The sequence below is a fragment of the Dama dama genome, chromosome 23, assembly GCF_033118175.1.
Source record: "Dama dama isolate Ldn47 chromosome 23, ASM3311817v1, whole genome shotgun sequence".
Classification (NCBI taxonomy): Eukaryota; Metazoa; Chordata; class Mammalia; order Artiodactyla; family Cervidae; genus Dama; species Dama dama.
This window is the reverse complement of record NC_083703.1, coordinates 40,013,167-40,038,514: the sequence shown is the minus strand read 5'-3', so window position 1 is coordinate 40,038,514 and position 25,348 is coordinate 40,013,167. Positions and strand designations below refer to the sequence as shown.

The following is a 25,348-nucleotide window of genomic DNA, read 5'->3' as shown; positions in this document are numbered from 1 at the left end:
TATGAGACTTTTTCAATACTCATTTTTCATTTTATGTCTTCTAAAACATACCTTTTCACTTTAGACATAGTATAGTTGTTTTATATTTTGTGACTTAATATCTGAAGTCTTTGAGTCTGGTTCTCCTGTATAGTTTTTGTCTTTGATTCTCACTAATGGTGACTGTCTCCTTGTGTATTTTTTTTGTGATTTTTTTTGTGTGTGTGTGTTGTGATTTTTAACTGTGAGTTCATGTTCCTTGGAACCTTATCTGTGAGTATTATTTGAAGTCTAAGCTGAAGCTCCACCCTTTCAGACCTGATCTGCATTTATTTCAGCAGTCTCCTATATACAGTACTAACCTATAACCACTTTTAATCAAATTTTCCACTGCCTTTATTTATTCAGTCTATGGGTAAATTAACTTAGTTTTGGTTGTCTGAAAATGCATCCATTATTTAGGACGTTTTGAAGCTTTTGCAGGGGAGCTTTATTCCTCCTCCCAACCCTTTTATTCATGCTGAGGTTGAAATGGCCAAGTTTCCTTACTTTTATGCAGTGGGTTTATGTCTCCTTCATCCCTACAAACAATATAATTTTATACAAAGAAATCTAATACTTCCCTACTGAAGTGTAGGGAGTATTTAAATTCTGTTCCTTGCAAACCTGTCAAAACAGAAGTGTGAGTTTCTAGAATGTAGCAAAAAATCCTCAAGGAGAAAGTGGCATGGGTTCCTGCTGTTGTCTTGAAGTTTCTGATTTCATTCTGACAACTTTCTCAGAATAGTCCTTACTCTGTGTGTGTGTGTGTGTGTGTGTGTGTGTGTGTGAGTGAGTGTATATCAACATGTTTCCATCCAGAGGACATCATTAAGGTGTTTAATCCATCATAATGCCAAAAAAGAGAAATAATTTCATTGGTATACATATTTTTAAAGCTTTTATACATATTGCCCTACTGCCCTCCAACAAAACTATGCCAAATTTACATTACATTCATCAGTGTGGTGATCAGAAGCTGTAAATTTTAATGTCTTAGGCTGGCCTAGTTTAAACATTTCGATTGCATTTAATCTGAAGCTTTATGAGATCCAAAATACTGAGCTATCTCTTAACATGCTCAATAAAAATAATGAGGAGCTGATTATAGGATATTTCTATGTGTTAGTCGCTCAGTCATGTCGACTCTTTGCGACCCGATGAACTGTACCCCACCAGGCTCCTCTGTCCATTGATTTTCCAGGCAAGAACACTGGAGTGGGTAGCTATTTCCTTCTCAGCCCAGGGATTGAACCCAGGTTTCCTGCATTGCAAGTGGATTCTTTATCATCTGAGCCACCAGGGAAGCCCTATATTCATACTCTAGTGTCCAAAAACAAAACAGGGAGAAAAAAGATCTTTTCTAAAAAAAAAATCTATGCCTAATTCGAAGTTTAAAGAACAGATCAACAGAAGTGGCTGAGAGCACATTCAGGCTTTGTCACCTACTAACTGCTGGACCTTGGGTGGACCTCCACTTTCTCATCTGTAAAAACAGGCATGACAGTGGCTACCTCAGAATTAAACAAGACGGTGTTGGCAAAGCACGGAGTCTGAAGGAAAATAAATTCTCAATACCGGTAGCTAATATTATTAACTTGCCTTCAAGTGACTCTACTGGTAGGTGAGGCAGTCGAGATTTGGACTCAAGTTTGCCTGAATCCAAAAGCTGTGAGAAATCTTTCCAATTTTTATGTTTGTTATGGGACTTAGTGATGGCTGTTCCCAGACACCTTCTTCTCAGTAGGGCAGACTTTCCTGCTGTCTGTTTCCTTGCCATAAGCCCTGTGAGGACAAAGGAGTGGAGCCCCTTGGCGACATACTTACAGAAGATAGATGATATTAAGATTTCCAAAGAGCTTCTGGGTAAATTTTCTAATGAGGTTTTTGATACAGTAAATATCCTGTGACTCTGTTCTTCGGCAATGTACCACTTCCACTTTTCCTCTTGGAGAAGTGAGTACTGCCATTTTTGATCCTGTCCCCAAAAGAGAGAAAAACAGCCCACTGTTAAGCTGAGATGATGAGCCAATCTAGCTACATATTTACAAAAATGGGACATTCCTTCAGTCTTCCTGTGGTCAGGGTGAGCATGGTTGGTGGGATACATCTCCCCTGGGCGTAGGCTATGACAACTGTCCCCCAAAACTAGCTGACACGTATCTCTCCAGGAAAATGAAGTATCTGAGAACTGGCCTGGCTAGAAGTAATTGCAATGATATTTTTTGTTTTCCACAAAGCTGCTTTAAAAGTATTCAAACAATAGGACTGAAGAACATTGAAAGGAATTATTTACTGATTCAGGGTCCTCATCAGCCACCATGGTCAACTAAAGAGCGTCTTGATGAAAGTGAAGGAGGAGAGTGAAAAAGTTGGCTTAAAGCTCAACATTCAGAAAACTAAGATCATGGTATCCGGTCCCATCACATCATGGCAAACAGATGGGCAAACAGTGGAAACAGTGGCTGACTTTATTTTTTGGGGCTCCAAAATCACTGCAGATGGTGACTGCAGCCATGAAATTAAAAGACGCTTACTCCTTGGAAGGAAAGTTATGACCAACCTAGAGAGCATATTAAAAAGCAGAGACATTTCTTAGCTGACAAAGTTCCATCTAGTCAATGCTACGGTTTTTCCAGTGGTCATGTGTGGATGTGAGAGTTGGACTATAAAGAAAGCTGAGAGCCGAAGAACTGATGCTTTTGAACTGTGGTGTTGGAGAAGACTCTTGAGAGTCCCATGGGCTGCAAGGAGATCCAACCAGTCCATCCTAAAGGAGATCAGTCCTGGGCGTTCATTGGAAGGACTGATGCTGAAGCTGAAACTCCAATACTTTGGCCACCTCATGCGAAGAGCTGACTCATGGGAAAAGACCCTGATGCTGGGAAAGATTGAGGGCAGGAGGAGAAGGGGATGACAGAGGATGAGATGGTTGGGTGGCTTCACTGACTCAATGAACATGGGTTTGGGTGGACTCCGGGAGTTGGTGATGGACAGGGAGGCCTGGCATGCTGTGGTTCATGGGGTCGCAAAGAGTCGGACACAACTGAGAAACTGAACTGGACTGAATGCCAGAAAGTGAAGAGGAACTAAAGAGCCTCTTGATGAGGATGAAAGAGGAGAGTGAAAAAGCTGGCTTGAATCTCAACATTAAAAAAACATGGCATCCAGTCCCATCACTTCGTGACAAATAGAAGGGGAAAACGTGGAAGCAGTGACAGATTTTTTTTTCCTCGGGCTCCAAAATCACTACAGGATGATGACTGCAGCCATGAAATTAAAAGTGTCTTGCTCCTTGAAAGGAAAGCTGTGACAAACCTAGACAGTATATTAAAAAGCAGAGATATCACTTTGCCAACAAATGTCTCTATGGTCAAAGCTATGGTTTTCTCCATAGACATGCACAGATTTGAGAGCTGGACCATAAGGAAGGCTGAGCACCGGAGAATTTATGTTTTCGACTTGTGGTGCTGGACAAGCCTCTTGAGAGTCCCTTGGACTGCATGGAGATCAAACCAGTCAATCCTAAAGGAAATCAACCCTGAATGTTTATTGGAAGGACTGAAGCTGAAGCTCCAGTACTTTGGCCACTAGACGCAAAGAGCCAAGTCAGTGGAAAAGACCTGATGCTGGGAAAGATTGAAGGCAAACGGAAAAGGGGGTGGCAGAGGGTGAGATGGTTAGATGGAATCACTGACTCAACGGACATAAATTTGAGCAAATTACAGGAGATAGTGGAGGACAGAGAAGCCTGGTGTGCTACAGTCCATGAGGTCGCAAAGAGTCGGACCTGAATTCGCGACTCAATAACAACAAAAGTTTAGCGCACTGGCGCTAAGAAAATTGACATTAAGATACAATGACAGAAAAATTTAAATATCTGTTTATCTGATATTATTCAATATTGATATATTGTTTATCTGATATTATAAGGCTGGATTATTTGCTAGTACTCTGATGACTTATTTTCACTTTTTTCTGTTATCTGACTTTAAAATTCCCTCAGTTACTTTCAGTTATAAGCCATAGAATTATTTGGTCACAACTGTCCAGAAACCAAGGGGCAGTTGACCATTCTGGAATACAAAGCCCAGAATGCACCCCAGCTCAGGGCGGCCGAGGAGCTTGGCAGCTTGCCGCTAGGCATGCCAGGAATGGTAGTTTTCTACCCCACCCCCGCCCTCGAGTATCCGCACGGGAGCCGGGTTCCTGTCCCCTTGCGGGATACCGCGGCTTCAAGGATCCACCCGTCCTCGCACGGTCATCCCAATCCCAGAGGCGACCTGAGGATGCGCCCCTGAAGCCCCGGATTCTGCCCGCCTCTCGGCGGACAGCCAGCACGCCTCACCTCACCTGCAACTCCCAGAGAGTCCCGGGCTCAGAAGAGGACGCGCAGCCCGGTTACCACAGAAACGACGTTGACGCCGTCACGGCGCGGAAGAGCGGTCAAAAGTCGCCCTAGCCAGTTCCGCTTCCGGTTCCGGGATCCCGCTGTTGTCGGAAAGTTGCGCGGTGAGGGTGATCCCTCGGGGAAGGTGTTCTGTGGTCCCGGGCTATCCCGCGGTCGCCGCTGCAGCCATGGCGGCCTCCACCGCGGCCGGGAAGCAAAGGATCCCCAAAGTGGCCAAGGTGAGCGGCTCGGGGCCTTGTGGGTGGAGGCCCGGGACGGGGTTGGCTCGGCCTCGGTGGTGGCCAGCACGGGAAGTGTGTGGTCCCGAGAGCTGGTCGTCCCTCCCTGAGCGGGGGCCGCGGGCGGGGAGGGCCAGCCGGTCGTAGGGGTTACCCCCGCGTCAGCGTGGTCGTCGTGTTAGAAGGTGTTTATCTGGGGGAGGAGAGAGGTTCTTCAGCACAGGGCCGCTGAACCAGGCACTTGGTAGGCGCTGGGGCTCCGGGTAGAGCAGGCTAAGAGGTGCTCTCCGTAAGGGTAGAATTGCAGCCTTGCAAAGGCTCCTGAGCCCCAGAGGAATATGCCGTGGCTTCCTGGGCTCGTGTGCGGGGTCTTCAGCGCCAGCTTTGCCAAGGAAGTGATGGTTAAGCTATGCTGAAGGCGGTAATAGGAGTCAACCCCGGGTGAGAGTGCAAGGAGTGAGAAGAGATGACAAGGGCTATGTTTTGGCTGATCTGACTTTTTCCGTCCCCAGTTAATACTTAGTGAATGCTTAATATGTGACAGCATTTGTCCTAAATGTTTGCACATACTCTTCCCTCCCGTCTTTCTCCAGCTCAGATGACTGTCTGGAGCCTGTCCTTTAGGTACCCGTTTGGATGACTCCCAGAGAGTGCATAGAAAGTACTCAGCACAGTTTCTGGCACTTAATGTTCATTAGATAGGCGCCCTCAGCAGCATCATTGCCCACGTGGCATTAAATACTTAGTATTTCTTATAGTTCAGTTCCATAAACTTTTATTGGGCTCCACAGGTCCCATAAAAATTTAATGTGAGCCACATAGATAATTTTAAGTTTTCTCATAGCTACAGTAAAAAAAAAAAAAAAAGGAAAAAAAGGAAAAACAGGTGACATGAATTTTAATTATACATTTTATTTAACCAGTGTAGCCAAGATAGTGTCATTCCATTATGTCATAAATACAAAAAGTTTGATTGGATAATTTATTCTTTTTTTTTCCCCCATACTAAGTCTTTGAAACCCCTTGTGTGTTTTACACTTGCAGCCCAATTTGGACTCACCAAATATGATTGATGGCTGCTGTGTTGGACAGCACAGCTCTAAGACCTCAACAAGCTTACAATCTAATGATAGGAACTTTCAAGTTTGACTGGATAATTTATTCTTTTTTTCCCCCCCCCATACTAAGTCTTCAAAACCCCTTGCATGTTTTACACTTGCAGCACAATTTGGACTCACCAAATGTGATTCATGGCTGTTGTGTTGGACAGCACAGCTCTAAGACCTCAAGAAGCTTACAGTCTAATGATAGGAACTTTCAAGTCTTTGACCTGAAATGCCATGAAAAATCAAAGACAGTTATCCACCCGAGGCCAAGGCAGAAATTGAAGGATTCTGTAAATAGAGATTGAAATGCCAGTTAAGGCATGGTGCACATCTTGATAAGACCTCTGTTGAGAGTTTTACCTAGGCATCCTCAAAATTTATTATACTGTTCTAAAAGAGAAATGTTGTTTTTTGCTACCTTTCCTCTTGAGACTTTTATCTGTGGCTTTGTGATAAATACCTTGCATGAAGTAAAAATGTTTGTGGTTTTTTTTTTGGTTTCATAGAGAAATGGGAGCACGTCATGCAAAGGGGGCATCTTGTAATAGTGTTTATAAAGTTCACATTCTAAAAAAAGTTCATTTGTTTCTTAAACTTTGTGTGAAAAGCATCTGCTAAAAATGGAAATGTCTCCTGTGTTAAAAGGTGAAAAACAAAGCCCCTGCTGAAGTACAGATCACTGCGGAGCAACTGCTAAGAGAAGCTAAGGAGAGAGAACTTGAGCTTCTTCCACCTCCCCCTCAACAAAAGATCACAGATGAAGAAGAGTTAAACGATTACAAACTACGAAAGAGGAAGGTTGGTCTGTGTGGTCTGTTTTAGTCTGTCAATATCATTCAGAATTTATAGACCAGAGTTTGAAAAGTTCCTCACTGATTAGAGAGACTATAAACTTAAGAAGAATTAGTGTTTCTGGCCCCTTGCGTAATGTGACTTCTGTTCACCAAGTGGTTGCATTATTGCTAAACTTCATAAAATACACCACGAGTTGTCTGTCTTACATTAAATCCACCACGGACAGAATTTTTAGTGCTGAATCAAAGACGGGTGGGAGTTTACCAGGGAGAAGAACTGACAGCCGAGGAGGGGTAGAATTAGCGAGATTGTGTCATGTTCTTCTGTCTGTAGGGGCCTTCTGTGCTGCGAGGTAACACCTGGGGTAAAACCGATCGAGGACCTGGGGATCTGATCTGACCTCCCCCCACCCCAGGATGTGGGATTGTTTTTTTAAAAAATCCTGTTGCTCGTCCTGTTGTATCTACATATTTAATTATCCTCAGTAATATCTGAGACATTACTGAGAGGACTTAAACAGTAAGACTCAAAAACACTTTCTCATTAGTAACACATGTAGAGTATATTAAAGTACCAGTTGGTTGTTACAGACAATAAGAGAAAATGTCAGCAATTCTACTCATAATTATTTTTATCTGAAGTTTTCTCTTTGTTTGCCTGTAAGACTTTAAAGAAACACTTGTAACTTTAACCTTCTTTAGTGGATGTCTTTTCTCTCAAGGATTTCAAGATGTTATTTCTCTTAAATAAGAGCAAAATGAATAAATTTCTTAGTACAAGGGTTAACAGACAAAAGACAATGTCATCTTTAGTTATTTTCCCTTTAATTTGACCCTTTTTGCCTTTTGCCAGACTTTCGAAGATAACATAAGAAAAAACAGGACTGTGATTAGTAACTGGATAAAATATGCACAATGGGAAGAGAGTCTAAAGGAGATTCAGAGGTAAAGTCACTGAGCATGTAACTGTGTAAATAGAAATTCTCAAGTTACCAGATAGAAAACCACAGAAGTTAAAGCACCTGTAAAACCGTATGCCTCTGATAATAATAAAATAAAAAATTTCAGACTTTGTTCCTTGGGACCCTAGGGTTCCTTTGAATGGCCTCAGGAGCGCTGTGGTGGGCTGGTCCTAGTGGAGAAGGCTCTCCAGGTGGATCTCATCACCAGCTCACACTCTGCAGCCAGAGAAGTGCAGTTCCATCCGTTTTCTCCATGTTGGGAAATTCATTTTTTGTTTTTTGTTTTTTTTTTTTTAAGAAAAATTGTTCCACTCAAAACCAGTGGCCAACAAAATGAAATCATGTCCTGACCTTTCCTGTTGTTCCACCTTCCTGTGTTCTCCCAGTATGCCCCCTGCCCTGGCCAGGCCCAGAACTCACCACGTCTCCTCACCCTGATGCCGGCAGGGTCCCCCCCCTCCCTACCCAACTTGGTCTTGGGAACTTATCCCAAGTTCTCACCTACTGCTTAACTAACTTTTCCACTTGACATTTTTCTTTCTTTCCCCTCTGCTTCCTTGTGCAGACCTTCACATTGCATTGCAGTTACATGCATGTCAGTCTTTCTCTAAAACTTGTAAGGTTCCTGAGAACATCCTATCTTTTCACCTTTTTATGCCCAGAACCTCGCTCCCAACAAACACCTGACAAAATAGCCGAGCCTTGGAGGTGGTTGCCAGGTGTGTTGCATGTGCTGTAACTGATACCCTCCAAATCTGGCTTCTCAAGGGCTCGATCCATATATGAACGTGCCTTGGATGTGGACTACCGAAATATTACACTATGGCTGAAATATGCCGAAATGGAAATGAAGAATCGCCAGGTCAACCACGCCCGGAATATCTGGGACCGAGCCATTACAACTCTGCCTCGGGTCAACCAGTTCTGGTATGTTCCAGATCTAATGAAATGGCTTTTTGTAGACTAAATTTCCACATTTTTGTGTGTACATGTGTTTGTTTGTTTGGCCGCATCGACTCTTAGTTGCAGTATGTGGGGTCTTCATTGTGAAGCACGGGCTATTCTCTAGTTGTGGTTCATGGGCTCCAGAGTGCACAGTAGTCATGGCACACAGGCTTAGTTGCCCAACCAGGGATCAAACCTGTGTCACCTACATTGGAAGGTGTTCTTAACCACTGGACCGTGAGAGAAGTCTCTGTGTAATTATTTATAGTTGTAATCATATGTATTAGATCTTGCATCCTACTTTTTCTTTAAACATACACTCATTATTGTTTAATGTCGTTTAGTCTGTTAAGTCATAATCCCAATGTATAATTGCTGTGTAATCAAAACTGAAATTTTGGTTGCAATCTTTTATACAGAAGAATCTTTTTGTTGAACTAAGCAACATTTGAGGAGAAAAATCCTTTTTTGCCAATGTCTGATCCTTTTCAGATTTGTAGTTTAATAGGAAAAACATATTTGACTTCACCTTTTGGGAAGATAAAGCCCTGACTCTTGATGTGTTAGCAAAGTTAGAGCCAGAGATTGCCAAAGACCGTTTTTTTCTGAAGTCATTTTGACCGTGACCAATAAGTTCAGGTGATTCTGTTGAAGGTACAAGTACACGTACATGGAGGAGATGCTCGGGAACATTGCTGGTGCCCGGCAGGTGTTCGAGCGCTGGATGGAGTGGCGGCCAGAGGAGCAGGCCTGGCATTCGTACATCAACTTCGAGCTGAGATACAAGGAGGTGGACCGGGCCCGCACCATCTACGAGCGCTATATCCTTCGGACGGGTCTGCCTGCTGCTCTGCCGGGGGGCTGTGGTCTGGCTGGGACACGTAGTCACTGACATTGGCCCAGAAGTCAACTTCTGCTTCATAAGTTGTGTTTATATTTTCTAGGGACATAGTTGTTCAGAACAAAAGTTTGTGGTCTGGATAATTGTGTCTTTTCCAGAGAGACTCAGGTTTGTTTGTCCTTTGGCATTAGCACTGTGGTTCCTTGTGGAAGTTAACACCATAAGACCCTGTTTGCTCTGGGATGTATGTTGGTCATGGGCACCAGTACTGGAGTCGGTCCCAAGGTTTGCTGTTCACTGACCGTGTGATAGCGACGTGTCAGATCACTCCTTGGAGCCTAGGTGTCCTCGTCTTTATTTTTTTAATTATTTACTTATTTATTTTTGGCTATGCGGGTTTTTCTCTCGTAGCCGATGGGGGCTAATCTAGTTGAGATGTGTAGGCTTCTCTCGTTGGAGAGCACTGGCTCTAGGCACGCAGGCCTCAATAGTTGCAGCTCCCGGGCTCTAGATAGAGCACAGGCTCGGTAGTCGTGGCACATGGCCTTAGTTGCCCCATGGCGTGTGGGGTCTTCCTGGACCAGGGATCGAACCAGTGTTGCTGCGTTGGCAGGCAGATTCCTTACCACTGAGCCACCAGGGAAGCTTCTTCATTTTTAGAAGGGAGGTAAAAGTCGCTGCTGTGCTCGCTTCGGCAGCACATATACTAAAATTGGAACGATACAGAGAAGATTAGCATGGCCCCTGCGCAAGGATGACACGCAAATTCGTGATGCGTTTCATATTTTTTCTTGGAATTGGTGTGGCAGGGGAAGACTGTTTCATAATGGTTGGCTTTTTTTTTTTTTCTTCCACTCTAAGTGATTTATTTTATGTCGCCTTTTGACCTAAGATCTCAGCAACTTGAACACTAATCAGTCCCCCCCTGGCTTGAGAGTTACATCAAGGTCAGTCTGCAGAAAACAATAAATACTTAGTATGATGTAACACTAAAAAAAAAAAAAAAAAAAAGTCGCTGCTGTGGGCTGACTGTGAGGAGGAAGGTGATGGTGATGGGAAAGCACCCTCAGCAGTGCTTGATTCTTGTTTCACTGTTTTTGTGCTGGTTTATCTCCTACTTGCTAACATTTATTCGTAAATCCACAATCAGTATTTGTGGCACTTGGCAGTCATTTGCAGACAAGTCCAGAGTGATGAAAAACTTGCATCACCCAAGGCACTTGTTCCCAGTGGAGGACAAACAAGACGACCGACCTTCTGCCTTCCTGTCTCTGCTCTCCTGCAGGGCTGACCGGGGCAGAGAGTGGGAGGGGCAGTGCAGGGGAGGGAGACACCCTGGCTCTGGGCCAGCTGAACAGGACAGAATTCCTTCTCTGATACAGTTAGTGGGCAGCTTTAGACATGTCACTTAACACTTCTGAGACTTGTTTTCTCTTTTCTAAAATAAAAGAATTTGCCAACGATAGTTATTTTTAGGATTTAAAATCACAGTCTATGTGAGATATGTGTGTATTCATATATATAGATATAGTATATATGTGTGTGTGTATCATGCATACATATTTCCTCTGGGAGTACCGATTTGGTATTCTCCAGGCAGAGTGACTTCATAGAGCATAAGTACTGCGAGATACAAGACTCAACTTTATTATGTAATTTTAGCATCTTAAGTGACTACTCATTTTGATATCACTAGTTTAACAAGAGCATGTATTGCACCTGCCCTGTGCCATGCATTATTTTAAGTGCTTTACAGATACTGTTGTTTAATCCCTGTGACAGCCCTCGATTCAGGAGCTGCTTCCTTCTGCAGATGAGGAATCTGAGGCAGGATAGCACCTCTCAGGTGCTGGTGAAGCTGGGATTTGAACCAGTCAGCTTCAGAGCTGGTGCTGTTTAATCATTGCTCTGTTGGAACATGTTCAGTTCAGTAGCCAGTTGTGTCCAACTCTTTGCAACCCCATGGACTGTGTACACTTTAATCATTGCCCTATTGGAATGTGTTACTACATTGAAATTTAATGATTTCTTCAAGGAAAGTAGATGAAAAACACATCCTATGAAGAAGAAAATTGTTATCAAAAATGTCTCTGTTGGCTCTGATTATAGTAGCTTTCTTTTCATGACATGTTTTTTCTTTTCTTTCTTCCTTTTTTTTTTTTATTTTCTGGCCATGCCACACACCTTGCAGGACATTTGTTTTCCCAACCAGGGATTAAATCTGGGCCATGGCAGTGAAAGCACTGAGTCCTAACCACTGGACCACCAGGAACTTCCTCTTTTTTTCCCTTAAATCTTTATTGGAGAACAGTTGATTTACAGTGTTGTGTTAGTTCCAGGTGTACAGTGAATTAAATCAGCTATATATATGTATGTATGTATATACATATATCCATTCTTTTCCAGAATCTTTTCCAATGTAATTTACCACAGAAGTGTTTCCTGTGCTACACAGTAGGTCCCTGTGATCTGTCTTATGTACAGTAGTGTGTGTGTGTGTGTGTGTGTGTGTCAGTTGCTCAGTTGTGTCCGACTCTGCGGCCCCATGGACTGTAGTCCACCAGTCTCCTCTGACCATGAAATTCTCCAGGCAATTCTCCACTCCACTGGAGTGGATTGTCATTCCCTCCTCCAGGGGATCTTCCTGACCCAGGGATCGAACCCAGGTGTCCTGCAATGCAGGTGGCCGCTTTACCGTCTGAGCCACCAAGGAAGCCCAGTATTGCATGTATGTTAATTCGTTTCCCAGACCATCACTTCCCCCCATGTTTCTCCTTCCGCAACCGTAAATTTGATTTTGGGATCTGTGAATCTGTTTCTCTCTGCCAAACAGTTCATTTGTGTCATTTTTGTTGCTATTGTTAAATTTCACCTATAAGTGATCAACGGTATTTGTCTTTCTCTGTCTGACTTACTTCAGTTAGTATGACTGACTTCATTTCTTTGGAGAAAAGTCTACTTAGATCTTTTGTCCATTTTTTTATTGCATTGTTTGTTTTTTTGATACTCTAGGTTTATCCATGTTGATGCAAATGACATGATTTCGTTCATTCTTATGGCTGAGTAATAGTCCATTGTATGTATGCACCACATCATCTTTATCCATTCTTCTGTTGATGGACATTCAGGTTGCTTCCATGTCTTGGCTATTGTAAATAGTGCTGCAAATTAAAATAGTGAACATTGGGGTGCATATGTCTTTTTGAATTAGGGTTTTCTCCAGATATATGTGTAGGAGTTGGATTGCTGGATTGTATGGTAATCCTGTTTCTCGTTTTTTAAAGAACTTCCGTACTGTTCTCCATAATGATTGTACCAAATTATATTCCCATCAACAGGGTAGGAGGGTTCTCTTTTCTCTGTGTCTGCTCCCAACATTTATTGTTCACAGATTTTTTTGATGATGGCCATGCTGACCAGTGTGAGGTGATATTTATAGTTTTGATGTGCATTTCTCTAATAATTAGTTATGCTGAGCATCTTTTCCTGTGTTTTTTCCCCATCTGTCTGTCTTCTTTGGAGAAATGTCTATTTAGATCTTCTGTCCATTTTTTGATTGGGTTGTGGTTTTTTTGTTTTTTTTTTTTTTTAATAGAGCTGCATGAACTGTTGGTGTATTTTGGAAATTAATCCTTTGTTGGTTGCTTTATTTGCAAATATTTTCTCCCATTCTGTGGTTTGTCTTTGCATTTTGTTAATGGTTTCCTTTGATGTGCAAAAGCTGTTATGTTTAATTAAGTCCTGTTTGTTTGCTTTTTGTTTTTATTTTCATTACTATAGGAGGGGGATTCAAAAAGATATGCTGTGATTTTTTTTTTTTAATTTTTTTATTAGTTGGAGGCTAATTACTTCACAGATATGCTGTGATTTATGTCAGAGTGTTCTGTTTTCCTCTAAGAGTATCTGGCCTTGCATTTAGGTCTTTAATCTATTTTGAGTTTATTTTTGTGTATGGTGTTAGGTAGTATTCTAATTTCATTCTTTGACATGTAGCTGTCCAATTTTCCCAGCACTGCTTATTGAAGAGACTGTTTTCTCCATTGCATATTCTTGCTTCCTTTGTCATAGGTCAGTGTGTGGGTTTATACCTGGGCTTTCTGTTCTGTCCCATTGACCTATATTTCTGTTTTTGTGCCACTACCATACTGTTTTGATGACTGTAGCTTTGTAGTGTAGTCTGAAGTCAGGGAGCCTAATTCCTCCAGCTCTGTTTTTGATTCTCAAGATCACGCTGGCTATTTGGTGTCTTCTCTGTTTCCATACAAATTAAATTTTTTTTTCTTTCAGTTCTGTGGAAAATGCCATTAATAGGTATTGCATTAAATCTGTAGGTTGCCTTGGGCAGTATTGTAATTTTTGACAACATTGATTCTTCCAGCCGAGGAACATGTGTTTCCATCTGTGTATGTCATCTTTGATTTTGTTAATCAGCATCTTACAGCTGATCTCTCCAGCAGTAAGGGGGCTTCCCCAATGTGGGAATGCTCTCCTCTCCTTCAGTCCCCCACCAGGGGTGCAGGTCCTGTCCCGCTTACTGTTCTCTATTGTTTTCCTTTCTTCCATCCTACCTGGATACGTGGGCATCTTTCTTGTTCTTTCAGGTGTCTGAGGTCCTCTCCTGGTGTTCAGCAGGTGCTCCGTGAAAACTGTTCCATGTGTAGCTGTACTCTTGGTGTACTTGTGGGGAGAGGTGAGCTCCACGTCCTCCTCTGCCATCCAGAGTCCTCTCAGGTGTTTCTTCCTTAATCAGTAATTCAGGTATTGTTACTAAGCAGATACCACAACAGGTGCCACTTGTTGAGCACATTCTCTTGGCCTGAAATTGCAAAGAGTTTTTTTTACACATTTTTCTAATTTATAGTTGACAATCATTAAATGAGTTTGGTTGTTAACTATTTTCTTATCATTTATAGATGATAAAACTGAGGCTTAGATAAGGTAAGAACTTGCCCAGATCACATAGCTAGTCATGGGGTTCAGCTTTTCATGACTCCAAACTCTTCTTTGTACTACTCCTAAAATACTGAAGAAGCACTGGAGGAGGCCAGAGAAACAAGACCCTGCCCCCTGGGGAGTCACAGGTTAGTGGGTCTCCATACCCCTGTAGCCATAGTGGGTGGTGTTGAGGTTCTGGGTTTGGGTTTTTGTTCTTTAAGCCACGTTGTTCTGCCTGGTTTTTCCTTCATTCCACTCACTTGTTCTCGTGCACCCTGATGTGAAGAACTGGATTAAGTACGCCCGCTTTGAAGAAAAGCATGGTTACTTTGCGCATGCGCGGAAAGTGTATGAGAGGGCTGTCGAATTCTTTGGGGACGAACATATGGACGAACACCTTTATGTTGCCTTTGCCAAATTTGAGGAAAATCAGAAAGAAGTAGGTAAACTTAAAGGAACTTGATTATGTTGCAAAAGAGAAAAATGACATCTTGTGCATGTTGAGTTCATTTACAGTTTCTTACTTATCCTTGGAGAAGATAATTTCAAAATACGAAAATATGATTTCTCAAGGAAAACAGTGCACGTCACTAACCTGTAGGTTGGGAGTGATTATAGATTGTATTACAATTGTCTTAATTTTGTGTACTCTACTTGAAAATAAATCTTTAAATCTAGAATGAGAATATTATCTACAAACTAAGAGTCATTTAGTTTAGTCATTTAGGCTCTGATTAAAGGGCTTTACAAGTCATGAGCCTGAGAATTAAAAGGCCTACAGCCCTCAGTACTGAGAACAGAATTTGAAATGAAAACAAAGATGGCCCCACAATTAAGTCAGTTGTGTTCTCCCGTAGTATGTGTAGGAAATAATCCCTTCACGTAGTTCAGATGATCAGGGATGGGGAGCGCCACGTGCTGGGGTCTGAGTGCGGGGTCTTGCACAGGTCTCGGGTGAGTTCAGGTTCTGTCCTCAGGCCGGTGGGAAGCGTGGAGGGTCTTAAGCAGCAAGTGGTTGGATGTTGTCTGTGTGCTGTGAGGTGGGCCTGTGGCTGCTTCGTGGGGAGCATATGGGGGAGGGCGGCAGAAGTGGGATGGGGGCTTTTCACATGGTCCACAGAGAAATGGAGGTGGGCCGGCAGGGACCTGGGGAGAAGTGGAGGGCTGAATTGAGGAGGTAGAAGAGGCGGACTGTGGAAGCAGGGAGTGTGGGGGTGCAGGGGAGAGAGGAGTCGGGGGGGGAGGGGGGAGGGGGGGGAGGGCCCTGGCTGAGCAGGTGCGTGATCAAGACCGGCATGGGGAGTCTTGACAACAACCCAGCTGGGCAGGACTCGGGTGAGTCCGAGATGCAAGGACAATGTCCTTGCTGGCAGATTAGGTAGACTTAAATGTGGGGCTCAGAGTATCTGTCAATCCTGACCGAAGTACCTCAACAAAAGGGAGAGGGAAAACCATACTTTGGACACTTTGAGGCCTCACAGTCTAACTTACAGGTCATGTTTTATGTCAGGGTTGCTTTCCGTCTTGTGGCTAGAACAAGAGTGCTGTGTTCTGGAAGAGTAACCATCCTGTCTGCTTTCAGTTTGAGAGGGTGCGAGTGATCTACAAGTATGCTCTGGATCGAATTTCGAAGCAGGAGGCTCAGGAACTCTTTAAAAATTATACTATCTTTGAGAAGAAGTTTGGTGACAGGCGGGGCATCGAAGACATCATCGTGAGCAAGCGGAGGTTCCAGTACGAGGAGGAAGTGAAGGTGAGTGTCGCGGGGCGGCACCGATGGACCTGCCGGCCAGTCCTCTCCCACCCTGTGTCTGCAGTAAACTGGCAGTCACTCCAGAAGGGGGAGGTAAACGGGCAGGTGGAAAAGGCAAGCAGACAGCACTTGGACTTGCTCTGCCACACGAGTGTCGGAAGTCATGGTATTGGCAGCTAACTGGACACAAAGAACTTGAGCAAAAGAAATTTGGAATCTGTTTGAGCTCATTGTTTAAAGAAGATGGAAGAGTCAGAAATTGACCTAAAAAAACCATTTTTATACATTACCCTTTAGTTTAACTGCCTGAGCAAGACTATTGTAGTTATAGTTCCATCCTCATCTCTCTCTGTAACATACTGTTTTGATTTGAATTCAACGGTAGTAGTGTTTGCCTTTATTGCTCTGTTGTGTATTTTAAAATATTTCTGCCTGGTCAAATTAATTAAGATAGCGCCAAACAAAGGACTAAGTGGTGGTAGATGAGGTCAGCGAAATATGTTCAAGATATATTATTATTAAATGAGAAGGCAGGTTCTGCAGCTGTGAAAATGGTACAGTCCCATTATAATTTTAAATCTAGACAGAGACAGAGTCACATCCATAAACACACTTAGGAGAACAGATGTCTGTTTTCATGGCTGTAGATACTGGGAGCTTTGCAGACTCAGTAGGAAGCTGGAGGAGGAGGCTTGGAAAGTGGGCAGGAATCACGCCAGTTGCAGGGAGTCCTGAAGTAGAAGGTGGGACAGTCAAATTTCAGTCTGTCTGGGAGTGATCAACCCACCAATGGAAAGCACTTCCACAAGCCAGTTCCTGCAGTCCTTCATCTCTGTGTCACCCACCCGCATGAGCCAGACTCGGACAGGGGTCCTTAGTTGCCAAGTGCAGTGGCTTCCAGGGGGCGGGAAGGCGGGGCCCCGGCTCCCTTCACTTCTGTGGAGGAGAGGTGTGCGGGGCATCGCCCAGCACAGAGTTGTGCTCAAATTACCAATTGCTGCTTCATTTAAAACAAAAACAGAAAACCAATTGTTAATCAGTTTTTATGCATTTGCCTCTAAGTCATTTTTCCATTTATATCTTCTTTTAAAAAACTTAAAAATTGTGTGTTAAGTCGCTTCAGTTGAGTCCAACTCTGTGACCCCATGGACTATAGCCCGCCAGGCTTCTCTGTCCATGGGATTCTCCAGGCAAGAATACTGGAGTGGATTTCCATGCCTTCCTCCAGGGGATCTTCCCAACCCAGGGTTTGAACCCATGTCCCGGATTGGCAGGGAGGTTCTTTACCGCTAGCGCCACCTTGGAAACCCAGCTTAAAAACTGGGATGCTCCCCAGCAAAAAAGGCTATTGTAGGTGATAGGAGCTTTGCTGGGGAACCCCTGGGTAACAGTCTGTCTTCTCTCTCCTTTTCCCTTTCTACTTATAAAATCTCAAGAATGGTATTTCTCAATAGTGTAAAGTCTAGAAAAAAGGCTGCTGGAGTATAGAAAGTCAGTCTGGTGTCTTCTGTCAGCTTGCCTAGTCCAGCAGGTGCAACTCTGGGTTCGGTTTCTGTTTAATCCAACCTGGTGTTTCCAGGCTAACCCACACAACTACGACGCGTGGTTCGATTACCTGCGCTTGGTGGAGAGCGATGCAGAGGCCGAGACGGTGCGGGAAGTGTACGAGCGTGCTATCGCCAACGTGCCGCCTGTGCAGGAGAAGAGGCACTGGAAGCGCTACATCTACTTGTGGATCAACTACGCCCTCTATGAGGAGCTGGAGGCCAAGGTGCAGTGCGGGTCCTGGCAGTGGAGGACTTCTCCACTGGGCAGCCGGCTGGCGCGGGTGGGAACTGATACCGTGGAGCCTTGACCACACAAGAATTTCGCTGTACATTCTTACAGGCTTCCCTGCAGCCATTTACATTCTTTCTCCTACGTTTTAAACTCTGTATACCTGTTGTGGGCACAGGCGAGGTGGTTTTCAGTTTTGATGTGTTTTTTTTATTTTTTACACCTTGAGGCACTTGAAAGGGAACAATTAACCAGCCCTTAGTTTTATTATTTATAGTTGCCAGGGTTTTCTCATAACTAGGGATCACAGCTGGATTATACATTCTTGCTCTTAAACCAAGTAGAATTTTCAGAAATTGGTTGTGTGTAAGTTAATAGGAAATGAATCCTGTTGGACGAAGCCTGCAGAACGTCTTTGTTCCTGCTGTCACACAAGAAAGCCTCTCCACTGAGAAGCTCTCCCTTGCTGGCTCAGTGCTGTGGGCGGGTCTTTGATCAAAGCTTGATGCCCAAAGTTAGTTTGCTTTTGATCGCAAATGGAAATAACAGCTTGTGGAAACATACTCAGTGTTAGGGGTGTACATTTTTTTTAGTAATGGTGAAATTAGTGTTAGTATTGAATGTGAATATTTTGTGCAAATTTCTTACCCTAATGTAGGATCCTGAGAGGACAAGACAGGTTTACCAAGCCTCTTTGGAACTCATTCCTCATAAAAAGGTATGTTTGCTGTAAGCATTCTGTTCTAAACACATGAAAATCCTGCATCTGTTACTTGTGAAACAATCCTGTGGAATCGTATTTGTTGATGAGCTCTTTCCCTGTGCTAGGCACCCTGGAAAACATAAATAAGAACAAGGTATGTTCTTTGCCTCTGAAAACAGCTTCCAGTCTAGTTGAATGGACAGCCTTAAGTGACCAGTGACTGATAGAGATACTAACGGAGAAATTCCGAGAGGATGGTAACGGGAACAGGCTAGCGTGCACAGGGACAGCCAGCAGGCTGCTGGCACCCGCATGGTGGTCCGCGGGCACGGAACACGGGTGTTCTGGGGACAGTGGACACGTGGTCTCTGCCCACTCTGGGCAGTTGGCTTTATTTCCTGACACTAGAGATAGCGAGCGATGTTGACCAAATTATTTTCTGGAACAGAGGGGCGTGTTCTGCCCGCTCACCACACACCCACAAAGCTGCCCCTCAGTGGGGGCTGGAGAGCCCTGCGTCACAGTGAAGTGTCCAGATTACTCTTGGTGATTTCTGTCAGATATTGTCAGCTTAGCCAATGAGAAAATGTCTGTCCTAGCTCTGAAGCTATAGGGAAATTCACTTGTGGCCTTGTGTTAATTTAAGTGAGTTTTTGTGCTTTTGTTTTCTAGTTCACATTTGCCAAAATGTGGTTACTATATGCACAGTTTGAAATAAGACAGAAAAATTTACCATTTGCCAGAAGAGCTTTGGTGAGTAAATAAAGGATCATGATGCATCATTAAGTCCTTTGAGAAGGAAATTTACATTTTAGTGTTTACAGGTTGTCCAGTCCCCCACTAAGAAGGCAGTAGAAATACTGTGCCTTTATAACCTGAGACATGTTTTCGAAAGCTGGGCCTTAGAGAAAAGATTGAGTGATAATCCTTATTCTGTTGTCAACAATGGACAGTTACAGCTACCTGTTAACCAGATCTTTCCTGCGGCTAGAGAGATTTGATCTTAAATTGTTAGTAGTCTGATCCTGTGCAAGATTTTTGGTGTATTAAATGCACCTCCGCCTTGACAAGTATTCTGAAGTTTCTCGATAGGATCAGATGCAGCTGTCCTTCTGATAAGCCCCTGGCTGTGGGCAGCAGGGTTTGTTCATTGATAACCCCTTTATCATGGGAAGTGTTCTCCTCTGACATCTGGATTCCATAAGAGATCCTGAGAATCTAGGTGAGATTCAAAATAGTTTTCCAAACACTTCCGGAACCCCGCCTCTTACTGAATAGGCCCAGTTGACAGGTGAGTGAGCTGGAGCTTTTCTTTGGGCCTCTGTCAGGAGCCAGTAGAGCAGGTGCGGTGCTGCAGAGGGAATGGGTGGTTCACCAGATCAATGCACCAAGGCTCTTGATCAGTGGAATAACAGCTTCTCGGCCAGGTCAAGGATGTCTGCACAAGTCAGACCCACTCAGGCATCACCTCGGTGTCTTTTTTTCCAGGGAACGTCCATAGGCAAATGTCCAAAAAACAAATTATTTAAAGGTTACATAGAACTGGAGCTACAGCTTCGAGAATTTGACAGATGCCGGAAGCTTTATGAAAAGTTCCTGGAATTTGGGCCAGAAAACTGTACCTCTTGGATTAAATTTGCAGAATTAGAGACAATCCTTGGCGATATTGAGCGAGCCCGGGCGATCTACGAGTTAGCCATTAGTCAGCCACGCTTGGACATGCCAGAGGTGAGGTACTCGCGTTGACCATGGCTTTATTTCAGACACTTGCCCAGCATTACCTTAGATAACCATCTAAGTGTGTGTGCCTTTTGGAGCATAGAGACGATACTACCTGTAGTCTTTCACTAACATCAGGACTTCTGTTTTAGAGACAGAGAGGCGGGGGGAAGAAGCTTTCTCTAGCGGGTAGCTCAGCCCTGCCCCAGTGACACCAGGATGAATTGGGAATTTACAGGTGGGCTCTTCCTGTCTTTCTGTAACAGAAGGCTAAAGGGGGTGGCCAGGGCAGTGCAGTCAAGGCCATGTGAAGTACAGGGGAGGGGTTCTTCTGGCACAGATTTGCCTGATTTAGGCCCTCACCAAATCAGGATGTTCCTGGAGGCACCAGTACCCTGGCCTGGCCAGCTACTGGGTAAGCTCGAGCCGCCAGGTGGCACCAAACTGCAGCCTGGACAACGTGAACCTCTCAGGAACCTCCAGGCTCTCTCGGGTGTTCTGCGAATCTTGCTCTGGGGTGACTGCACTCAGCGGTTTACCAGGCCCTACTGACTGCACTGGGCAGGGCTTTCTGGGTCACTGGTCCCATGAGTTGACCTCAGCTACCCCACAGACTGTGGTCCCAGGTGTCCAGGCTACATCTTTCTTGTCCTTGTGCCCTGACAGGCTGTACCCAGCTAGTGGGCAGCTGGTCCCTGGATGCTTGTTGAGTTGAACTCAGACATATCAGGGAACTTACAGTGACGGCAAAAACAGTGTATGCTGACTGACCTAGGCCCATTTTCTCCACACAAGTTCCTCGTATGTGGCAGGTTTATAATAGTGCTGGGTGGTTTGTTAAGTTTCTCTGCTCTTCTTGTTAAGTCCAGCATTTGGGAAATTTCAAAAGAAAATCTGGAAATAAATCCAAAGTCTTTTTTCTCATAATGTAGACCCTTAGCCAATTGGCCAGCTCGTAAATACTAGCATTAATCGTATCCACATACTGTGTGTTCCTTAGAAAATTCTAGGTTCCTGGATGTTCTAGGTTAAGATGGTAGTTAGGCTGTGCTTCAAACAAGGGCATGTTGCTTCTTAAATGTCAAGACTGACCTAAGAATTTGTCTTTCTTAGGTGCTTTGGAAATCATATATTGATTTTGAAATTGAGCAGGAAGAAACGGAAAGAACACGAAATCTTTACCGACGATTGCTTCAGCGGACACAGCACGTCAAGGTATCCTGTGATTTGTGGGCTACCTTTGATTTTGCTCGAATCAGCAGTCTGGAAGAAATAGTGTATTTCTATATTTTAAGTTTTTTTTTAAGTATATTTTAAGTGGCTTCCTTTTACAGAGAACTTGTGAATCTCAGGACTTTGGAATGTTAAGCTTATATACCAGGCCAGTATTTATACTGCATGTGAGTAACTTGGATATTGTAAGTTGAATAAAAATTAAAACTTTTTTCAGGATATTAAGATTATTTCAGATACTTAATTGAATATGAAAGCAGACTTCTTCACCATTACTGTATAGAAGCAGCTAGTCAATATGTTATATTCTTTGAACTGCTCGATGAATACAGTAGGTATGTTCAGATGTTGTCAACAAGAAATTAGCTTTATTATTACGTTATTGTTTCCTGGGTGACATGGTTAATTTGGTTTGGTAATTTCTTTCTAAGGTGTGGATCAGTTTTGCACAGTTTGAGTTGTCTTCAGGGAAAGAAGGAAGTTTGGCAAAGTGCAGACAAATTTATGAAGAGGCTAACAAAACCATGAGAAACTGTGAGGAAAAGGAAGAGAGGCTCATGCTGCTGGAGTCATGGCGAAGCTTTGAGGACGAATTTGGAACAGCGTCAGATAAGGAGAGAGTGGACAAGCTCATGCCCGAGAAGGTCAAGAAGAGGAGAAAGGTCCAGGCTGACGATGGGGTAAGGACTGAGCCCGCAGCACTGGTCCTCCATGCCAGCCGAGCAGAAATGCCAAAGACTTTGAAATGCGTGTACAGTGCGTGGTATGTGTACAACCTGAGAACAGGGGCGGCAGCTGGGGAAGGAGCCAGTCACAGTCTGGCTGCTGTGGGAACACGGCAGGGTATGTGGTCCACACAGGGTGGAGCCCCGAGGAGGGCTGGCAGAGGGTCCTCCTGGCGCTGCTGGTTCCGCGAACTGTCTGAAGCATGTTGTTTCTGGAGCATTAGACAGGAAGTGGAGGGCACTGAAGCCTCTAGGTGGGAACTAATACAGGGGAGGCTCTGTGGGCCATAGGAAAGCCCCCAGAGCTCTGTGGGTGAATTGTGGGGGGCTTGGTTGGAGAGGGTCTCTTGGGAGGCTGTTGTATCAGAGAGGTGGTGCTGGAATCTGGGACAGCGCACCCATGGGGAGTGCAGTCAGTGGCTGACTGGACATGGGAGGGGCAGGCAGGGAGCCAAGTCCCAGGTCTGGCTTCACTGCGAGGTGAAAGTCAAGTAAATCTTTAGAAGTTCAAAATCTCACAGGGCTGCAAGGTGGGGTGGAGGACACTGCGTATCTTCTGGTTGGCTGTGGAGCACTTTTCCCACCACGCTGTTGGTTTCAGTGAGCAGCAGCTGCAACAACACCCCCCCCCCGGCAGTAGTTACTCACTCCCAGTCTCCAGGGCCTGCCCTTGAAGGTAGAACTTTCAGAGTAGGCCTTGATGCTGTTTTGCATAATAACTATAAGTTGAATATGAACCCTGGGCTCTACAGTGACGATTCTCTGCTTTAACTGAAAAATGCATTTCAGCCACAGGTTAGCTTATCTTCTGTTTTTCTTTGTCCCTGTAGTCGGATGCAGGCTGGGAAGAATACTATGATTACATCTTTCCGGAAGATGCCGCCAACCAACCCAACCTCAAGCTCCTGGCCATGGCCAAACTGTGGAAGAAGCAGCAGCAGGAGAAGGAGGCTGGAGAGCAGGACCCAGACACAGACACTGCCGAGCGGGAAGCTGGGCCATCCTGTTCGTATTGACAGATGTTTTATTATTTTTATAAATGTATAGTTTGGAATTCTTGCGACTCCTGTAAGTTTTGTGGTATTCCATCAGTGATGAATTGATGGGGATCTTTTGACAACTACTTTTGAATTATTTTTAAAATGCTCTTGGGTTGGTTGGGGGTGGGGTTTGTAAGTAAAGGAATTTTTCTTTAGCTGCTGGGTTTTCTTTATCTGAGTCTAAAACATTTTGTGTCTCCATCATTCATTAGGAAATCTAATTCATCTATTTTAGATGAACCTGCAGAATTTTGAAAGTCTTTTTTTATAAAAGTTTCAATTGCATTCCATAGTAACTTTTAAGTTTTCTTGTGGTGGTCTTCATAAAGGTATGTTACGCATTCATCTGACACTTGTGACTTATTCACGCCTCGAGTCACTGACTTGAGTTCCATCCCCAGCTGTCACTTAGTGATGCATAACTTAACCTTTCAGTTTACGGACTTTTGCCAGCTCATTTTAAAGATTAAATTAGAACAGGAGTATACCCGGCACAGAGGGAGTCAATGTTGTATGGTCAAATGTTCATGCCTTGTGGAACTGGACGTGCTTGGATTAATTTTAACATCAATAACTGTACCTTGTTAATGGCCATTTATACTAAATGTTTATGAAAACACCAGTTGGAAAATAATTTACAGTTGCTACATTTCTGCACAAGGTATTTTTTTTTTTAAAAACCAAGAACATTTTAGTAAAATTTCAGTTATACCATACTCAGTTGCCCAAACTGGCTGAGTTCTGCAGTGGCTTGTTTAAAGAACAATGTCCCATGCTCCAGTGAGTGTGGGAAACCCTAGGTTAAGCCTTGCTGACAAGTCTCTTTATACTTAAGTCTTCTTAGGGCTCTTGACACGTTCCTGTATGTTATGAATCCTCAGCAGCAAGGCCTGGCTGTGTTTCCCAAAATACAGTGAACAAGGAAAGCATTTCTACCAAGAGCACCAATAAACACTGCCCAGCATTGTTGCAGCAGAGACTGTCTACCCGTAAAACCTGACTCATGCAACCTGGCCTCGATTTAGAATGTGAAAGACACCTGCGGTAACTTTGTCATGACACAAAGCAACGCAAGATGATGGTGTATTTGCTGGCTGATACACTGCTTATATTCTCAAGCAAAAAAGCGTTTGCCTTAGTTAACCAATCTGAGAAATTGTTTCCTTTAATCTAGCCCGTATTCTCAAGCCTATTTTTTTGTTGTTCACTGCCAAGGTTATTTGGCTGGAAGCATATCTGTTTCTTCCCCTGTAAGGACAATTAGCAAATTTACTTGGGCAAATGTATGATTACATTTTCAAGTATGTCAGTCACCCAAGGGAGTAAAAGCTAGTTGTTACTAGTGTTAAATTCTATCTTGAAAATAGGAGTGTTTGAGAGCAGAAAGAAGTAGGACCAGCAGGTAAAGGCAACCTGTTCCCCCCTCACTGCGTCGGTCACCAGACTGGCACTGGCTGCTGGAGTCATCGGCTCTGAGTCCCGGGGTCTGAGCAGGGGCTTCAGAGGCGCACCACGTTCTGAACTGGCTAAGCTGCACAGGGCCACGGGTGAGATGAGAACAGGCCAGATGCTGCTGTCAGTGACGAATCGTAATCGTGTTTGTGTTGCACATGTGTGAAAGGAAAACAAAACAGCCAAGTTCTTGTGTAAACTATCACTGTTTGCAGGCACATACCATGCCTGTGTAAAATGCATGAAAGAAAAAGTTACTGTCTTGGGAGAGTATCACTTCTCTCTCATCTTCACCAAAATAAGTCCTTTCAAAAGTAAAGGGTGTTAACAATCATTTGTGATTCTTTTTCATTTTATTTAGCTACTTTTAGTCAATGGTGTTACAAGTGATGAAAACTACACATGAAAATAAGTGGTTAGCCTGTGATCTAATCATTTGGCCTTTTGTTTTTTTTTTTGTTTTTTTTTTTAAAGAAATTAGGCTCTGTTCTCCCTTTATTATCTTTTTGTATTCTGAAAGGCAGGAATACAGTATTGTGAAACTAGACAGAGGAAAGACCTGAGACCGGCAGTGTGGAAACAAGTACCTGGGAAGACCTTAGTCTGCAGTAAGCAGGAAGCTTAAGTGTGCCAGGCAGGGGCTGTCACGGAAGCATTTAAACAATGCTTTGGATGTAAATGAAAAATGTGACAAACAAACCCTAAGTGATGACCTTT

The 25,348-nt window shown here is 43.8% G+C and overlaps 2 protein-coding genes and 1 non-coding gene across 5 annotated transcripts in view; 2 read left to right on the top strand and 1 right to left on the bottom strand.

Moving 5' to 3' along the window:
* CFAP61 (cilia and flagella associated protein 61) overlaps positions 1–4,419 on the bottom strand; it is a 244,628-nt gene extending 240,209 nt beyond the window's left edge. Inside the window, exons 1-2 of the mRNA XM_061126429.1 lie at positions 4,372–4,419; positions 1,846–1,996 (exon numbers count right to left, since the gene is read on the bottom strand). Coding sequence (XP_060982412.1) covers positions 1,846–1,988 — 143 coding nt within the window. The 5' untranslated portion in view covers positions 1,989–1,996; positions 4,372–4,419. The remainder of the gene's footprint in view (positions 1–1,845; positions 1,997–4,371) is intronic.
* A 66-nt stretch (positions 4,420–4,485) lies between these two features.
* Positions 4,486–24,965, top strand: CRNKL1 (crooked neck pre-mRNA splicing factor 1). 3 transcript variants are annotated; one of them, XM_061126444.1, is made up of 14 exons: positions 4,486–4,647; positions 6,399–6,551; positions 7,401–7,492; positions 8,278–8,436; positions 13,897–13,985; positions 14,452–14,669; positions 15,813–15,983; positions 17,563–17,754; positions 18,418–18,477; positions 19,135–19,215; positions 19,951–20,190; positions 21,295–21,396; positions 21,846–22,094; positions 22,970–24,965. In XM_061126444.1, exons 1-14 carry the CDS (start codon positions 4,597–4,599, stop codon positions 23,153–23,155), a joined length of 2,043 nt encoding a protein of 680 aa, XP_060982427.1. In that variant the 5' UTR covers positions 4,486–4,596; the 3' UTR covers positions 23,156–24,965. The 3 variants fall into 3 exon arrangements, with proteins under 3 accessions (XP_060982427.1, XP_060982426.1, XP_060982428.1); XM_061126443.1 differs by lacking the exon at positions 13,897–13,985 and adding an exon at positions 9,109–9,275 and having other exon boundaries at positions 14,491–14,669; XM_061126445.1 differs by lacking the exons at positions 4,486–4,647; positions 7,401–7,492; positions 13,897–13,985 and adding an exon at positions 9,109–9,275 and having other exon boundaries at positions 6,418–6,551; positions 14,491–14,669.
* Positions 9,978–10,084, top strand: LOC133045396 (U6 spliceosomal RNA). Its single transcript, XR_009690257.1, has one exon. It is a non-coding gene; the product is annotated as a U6 spliceosomal RNA (small nuclear RNA).
* Positions 24,966–25,348: the final 383 nt, after the last annotated feature.

Bases quoted from the DNA above. Each gene is read 5' to 3' on its own strand.
- CRNKL1 (XM_061126443.1), top strand. From the start codon at position 4,597: ATGGCGGCCTCCACCGCGGCCGGGAAGCAAAGGATCCCCAAAGTGGCC. The intron at 9,276-14,490 runs ATATCCTTCGGA...CATTCCACTCAC, and splicing joins CCGCACCATCTACGAGCGCT to TTGTTCTCGTGCACCCTGAT. The intron at 14,670-15,812 runs GTAGGTAAACTT...GTCTGCTTTCAG, and splicing joins TTGAGGAAAATCAGAAAGAA to TTTGAGAGGGTGCGAGTGAT.